This window comes from Parus major, chromosome 1 (assembly GCF_001522545.3).
Source record: "Parus major isolate Abel chromosome 1, Parus_major1.1, whole genome shotgun sequence".
NCBI classification, from domain to species: Eukaryota; Metazoa; Chordata; class Aves; order Passeriformes; family Paridae; genus Parus; species Parus major.
This window is the reverse complement of record NC_031768.1, coordinates 2,436,000-2,441,749: the sequence shown is the minus strand read 5'-3', so window position 1 is coordinate 2,441,749 and position 5,750 is coordinate 2,436,000. Positions and strand designations below refer to the sequence as shown.

Sequence of the window (5,750 nt, the reverse complement as noted above, 5' to 3'; positions counted from 1 at the left end):
CCTGTAAATTCTCTATGAAATCCCTGTAAATTCTCTATGAAATACCTGTAAATTCTCTATTCGTGACTCCTCGATGACCTGGGTTGTTCCTGGCCAGGTTAAAACTCCAGGAACAATCTTGAAATCAACCATCAGCTTTGACCTCAGGAACTGGTCGAGGGCATGAATAAACCTGGAGTTTGGAACAGGAAAAAAACACACTCAGCTCACCTGGGAGGATCTTCCTAAAACTTCCCCCACTCATTTCATCCTGCCAGGAGCAAACAGAGGTGACTGATGCTTTCAACCATCCCACAGGAGGAGGGGAGAAGGTTTGGTAGCAAAACCTCTTTATTTGGCATTATTTTGGCATATTTTGGCATTGTTTTGACATATTTTGGCATTATTTTGGCATTATTTTGGCATTGCAGGGGGCTGGGGAATCCCTGAGGAATGGGAGAGCCCCAGTTCCAGCCAGAGCCAACACCCCCAGCCCAGCCAGAGCTGTGCAAGGCACCTTCACCTCAAGGAAAACCAGGATAAAAGCACCCAACTCCCTGCACAAAAACTCCTTTTTCATCCTGTGAGGAACAGGGGGAACAGTTTTCCCCCTTCCCCATCCCTGTGGGCAGCTCAGAGGGAGCAGGGTTGGGAATGAGGGAGTGAATTCCAGCCTGGGATAAAAGGAGGGCAGGAAAAAGGTGATTTTAGCTGTTTTGCTTTGTCCCCCACTCTCCAGTGTTATTTTAATGGACAATAAAGTTATTTTTCCTCATGTTGAGCGTTCCCTGTGAGTGATTAGGGAGTGGTTTCCTTGTCTTTACCTCCACCCTGGAGCTTTTCCATGGAATTTCTCCCCTCTCCCACAAAAGAGCAGGATCACAGCTGGATAAGGAGCTCCCAGCCAGCCCCACCATGAGCCTTTAGGAGGATTTTGATCCCACAGAGCACCAGGGATACCCCAAAATCCCTCCACGAGCTTCCCACAGCTCCTGCCCCTACCTCAGCCAGCATTCCAGATTGTTTCTTGTCCTGTCCCTGCATTTTGGGCTCTCCCTGTGCCTCTGGGATGTGCCAGCTCAGGAAAATATCCCTGTTTTATCTGCTCCAGGGAATTTCTGACTCACTGGAGCCTTATCTCAGTCCAAGGTCACTCTCCAGCTCCCCAGGGATGAGATAAAGTCAAATTTCTTTAGGATGCATTTTATTCCCCCAGAACAAAGAGGTTTTGTTCTTTTCCTCTGAGCTCTCCCTCACTACAGGGCTGTGATCCTTGAATCCCAAACATTCCCTCAAATCTGCTCCCTTCAGCAGGAACAAACTTCCACTTGTATTAAATCACTGTATTATAAATTGTAATTTGTAATAATTGTATTGTAAATCCACTGAATTCAATCCACTGTATTAAACACACATGATGGATGAATTTAATGATTAACACTGAAAAATTAAAGCTCCACCAAGCACAGTTCCTGAAATAAAAAGGTATTTCCCAACAAAACCTGAAATTTTCCATCAGACCAACCTGTTTTGCCTGAGGTAAACCCTTCCAATTCCATAGTGTGCCAAACAAAAACAACTTTCTTCTGGATATTCCTCCATTATTTTCTTAAACTGATCTTCAGCCTCTGCCAATGCCTTCAAAAGAAATGTGAGACACAAATACATGGAGTTTTGCCAGAATATTTCCACTCTTCCTGGGTTTTTTCCTCCTTTAGAGTGGGTCAGTGTGCCCTGTTCCTTGCTCAGTCTTAGGAGCAGTAAATGGAATTAAACACCCCTGTGATCACAGGCAAAAATTCCCTTTCTTCTTTAAAAAAAAAAACCAATTTGTTCCCTAAACAGGGAATTTCTGTAACATAAAGGAGTGAAATGACTGAGCTCAGCTATTTTGAAATTCACTGTAGGACACTGAATATTTACACTGCAGGAAGAAACACCCCAAAAAAAACCCAACCCCCAGTTCTGCTTTTGCATTTTTCACCACCCAAAGCAATTCCTGGCTCTTGTTTTAAGAGCAGAAATAAAAATTATTGACTGTCATTTTTTGCTACTTAGCTGCTCATTTGAAGGCTCACAAAGAAATTTTATTTTATAGCCTATTTTATCCAAAATCATCAAGGATTCAGTCCCAGATATTTAAGTGTGGAATTCCAAAATGTGTCCTGAGGTTTCTTTCTTCCCCTCCCCATCCTTGCAGTTGGGAAGATACAAAAAGTGGGTGGGAAACTGAGCTGGAAATTGGAATTAAAGCAGTATTTACACATAAAATAAATAAAATTAAACAGATCAATAAATAAAAATACAAATAAATTCATATCCTACCTCAGGATGTCCCAATCCCAGGAGGGCAGTGGCATGTCCATAGAGGAATATAACATAATTAATATTAAGAATATTCACAGACTGCAAAAAAAACCCCAAAAAAAAGAGTCAAATCATTGTCACAGCACAACAAAAAACACATTAAAAATACTGGAAATTAATTAAGAGAATTAAATCTCAACTTTTGGGTCAGTGGCTGATTGGGTAAGGCTACACAGACACCAAATTTCACAGAATTTGCCATCAAAATCCTTCTTACCCTTCACTCTTATCAATCAAGGTCCATCTGACAAGCACAGAAAAGACCTTTAAAATCATCATGTCCAAACAACAACCATGTTTTTATTAAAAAACCCCAATATTTGATCCAAATATTTGGTATTATTCTTCTAAAAATCTTAGTTTGGAATATTTCCCAAAATATTTGGCTCTGCAGCCAACAATTCAATAAAATATTTGATAAATGAAATTTTAATTGAAATTTAAGTTTTGAAATTTCAATTTTTAAACGGAAATCTGATTTTTTTTAAAAAAAATTTCAACAAAAAATAAAATAAATATAAAATTTGAATAAACAAAAAGATTATTTTGAGGGAAGGGAGGAGTGGCACAGGGTGGTGGAGACAGAAACCTCCAGCAGTGCCACAGAGGAGGGGATTTTGCTGATTTTACCTGACATCGTGTGGTGTAGAGGATGATGAGGAGATGGGAAAAGGCTTGTTCAGCTCTGTGCCACTGCTGCTCCAGCAGGGCTCTGCAGCCATCCCGAGCCATGGACTTCAACTCTTCTGGCAGAGAGTTGAAATCCACCTGGAATATGCAGGCAAAGTCAGGCAATCCAAAAGAAAACTGAATTTTCCTTTTTTTTTTACAATTTTTTCAATTTTTTCTTAAATAAATAATAATATTTTGGTAAATGTTTTGTCCACTCCACCTCCAAATATTTTTACACTGCACCCAAAACACATCCTGTGCTGCTGCTGGGTTGTTTTTCCATCCTCTTCTCACAATTTGCAGCCAGCACAAAAATCAGGATTGTTTTGGGGGAAGCAAGGAGTGGAACAGGACATATAAATTTGAATTTCTGGGGGAATAAAGCAGGTTATTTCTCAGAGTTTACCACAAATTCTGGAGTATTCAAGGCTCTCAGCAGGGGTAATAGAATGGGTTTATCCCTGTCCGGCAAGGTTCCATCACCCTCCAGCTCGAGGGATTTCACATCTGGACTGAAATCCACCTGGAATGTTTAAAAGACAGTAAATTCAAAAGAAAACTACTTTTTTTTTCCTTCTTTTTTTTTTCCTTCTTTTTTTTTCCTTCTTTTTTTTTCCTTCTTTTTCTTCTTTTTTTTTCCTTTTTTTTCTTCTTTTTTTTTTCCTTTTTTTTCTTGTTTTTTTTTCCTTTTTTTTCTTACAAAAGCAAACAAAATACTTGCTTTGGAAAACAAATATTTGCTAAAATACTTCTGCAGCAGCCAAGTGGAAATTCTGTGTCCTCCTGAATTGTTTCTCTCCAATTTCACTTTTCCAGCAGCAAAGGAGGTGCATTTCTATAAAACTCCTGCACAGGATTTTCATGGAGCTGCTGATCACTTAAAAACCTCATTTTTATTCTAAATTTCTCTCCAGAAAGCTGCAATTTTAGTTCAAGCATCATTTTCATTCTTCTTCCACATAAAAATAAAACAAAACCAGAATCACAACCCAGATTTCTGCTTTTCCTCATTTTTTGTATCCAAATGTTTTTGCAACATCTGGGAAAGCTTCAGGGTTGATTATTTTATTCTGTTATTTGTTATTATGTGATGTTAAAATTGTATTTTGTTTTCACTATTGATACTTCCTGAAATCTGCAGGAATTTCCAGCAGGGGAAACTAATAAATAAATAATGAAACTAATAATAAATAATGAAGATTTGTTTTAATTTCCTACAACTCCTGGGTTAATGCTGTCCCATGCAGTTACAGAATAGAATAAATTATATTAATGGTAAGGTACATGACATATAAAGCAGATTAAATTAATGAAAATGTTCCTTTCAACTCCAGCAATGAATTAGCAAAACAAACAGAGGTATTTTAGAGGAAATAAGGGTAGAACCTGCACTTTCTCCTAAATTCAGTTTTGTCCTGTGAGGTATTTGATCAGGACAGAGATTTTTGGTATCTACATCCCCCAATTAACAGGGATGAAATAATTAATTATGTGCATCCCCATGATTTCCTTCAGGAATTTCTTGGTGCCAAGGCCAGAGAAGGAGAATTTTCCCTCAATGAATGAATTTTATAGCATTTCCAACAGCCACAAAATACCACAAAATTGGTTATTTCCAAATGTATCCAACACTGGAAAACATTTAGGCAGAAATTTGGGAAGGGCTTTTCAAATCCCTGAATGATCCCAGCCAGGTTTCACAGCAGGAGAAGAAAGAGAAACCAGAAGAAAAGGACAGAATAAATCAGTGTAACCTCAGAATTTCCACCTCTGATCAAAGCCACGTGTTACATTTTGGGATTAACCAAGATTTTGTGCAATTCTCCTAAAAAATGACAAAGAATCTCCAATTTAAGGCCGAATTTCCATTACCTGTGGCTCAGTACAGAAACTTTTATCCTCCATGGCTTTAGACTCCCTCTTCAAATCCACATGATCCCTACAAAAAACAGCACAGGGGCACCAAGGGGTTGAAAATGTGCTTTAAATCTCAGTTTATTTTCAACAAACTGTGGTTTTCACAGGTCTGAGCAATTCCTCCCAGCAGAGAAGTGATTTTGGAGCTGGTTCTGCTCCTTTAAAGAGGATTTGGTCCATGGTAAATGAAAATATTCCCCCTCCTTCAAGTGAAAGGAAAAGGAAGCCACTGATAATTCAGTGAAATGCCCTCTCCTGTGGTAAAATTTCAATTTTTCTGCCTACACTGGTACTCAAAAAACGATGGGAAAACAACAGGATTGTACTGAAATAAATAGTGATTAAAAGAAATGTGGGGCTGTGGTCACACTTAAGATTTAGCACTGGGAATAATCAGATTTCCTGAAGGTTTGGGCTCTTCTGCACCAGAAATCTGCCTTGGAAAAATTATCTTTAATGGAAACTTCTCTATTTCCATGTCAAAATCCTGTTTTGCTGCACCCTAAATCCTAAACACAACCAAAAATCTCTGGAGTGTGGTGGCCCCAGAGCCACTGGAAATAATGAATGATTTCCTCTGATAAACCCTGAGGTGGAAGCATAAATATTACCCATAAAATCAATAGTTTTACCTCAATTAATTGAATTTTGGCACCAAACACAACCATCCCTGTTCCTGTTCTACAGGAACATCCCTGGCCTTAAAATCAGACTTTTGATTGTGCTTTAAGTGAAAATTGGAGCCAACAAACAACTAAAGGACTGCAAGAAAATAAATATAAATATAAATATAAATATAAATATAAATATAAATA

General features: G+C 38.3%; 1 protein-coding gene across 1 annotated transcript in view; it reads right to left on the bottom strand.

Annotated features, from left to right (window-relative positions):
* Positions 1-5,750, bottom strand: part of TTC3 (tetratricopeptide repeat domain 3) — a 49,011-nt gene that overhangs the window by 21,988 nt on the left and 21,273 nt on the right. Inside the window, exons 16-21 of the mRNA XM_015635702.3 lie at positions 4,891-4,957; positions 3,425-3,541; positions 2,977-3,114; positions 2,305-2,385; positions 1,505-1,617; positions 46-172 (exon numbers count right to left, since the gene is read on the bottom strand). Of these exons, the coding sequence (XP_015491188.1) occupies positions 46-172; positions 1,505-1,617; positions 2,305-2,385; positions 2,977-3,114; positions 3,425-3,541; positions 4,891-4,957 (643 nt within the window). The remainder of the gene's footprint in view (positions 1-45; positions 173-1,504; positions 1,618-2,304; positions 2,386-2,976; positions 3,115-3,424; positions 3,542-4,890; positions 4,958-5,750) is intronic.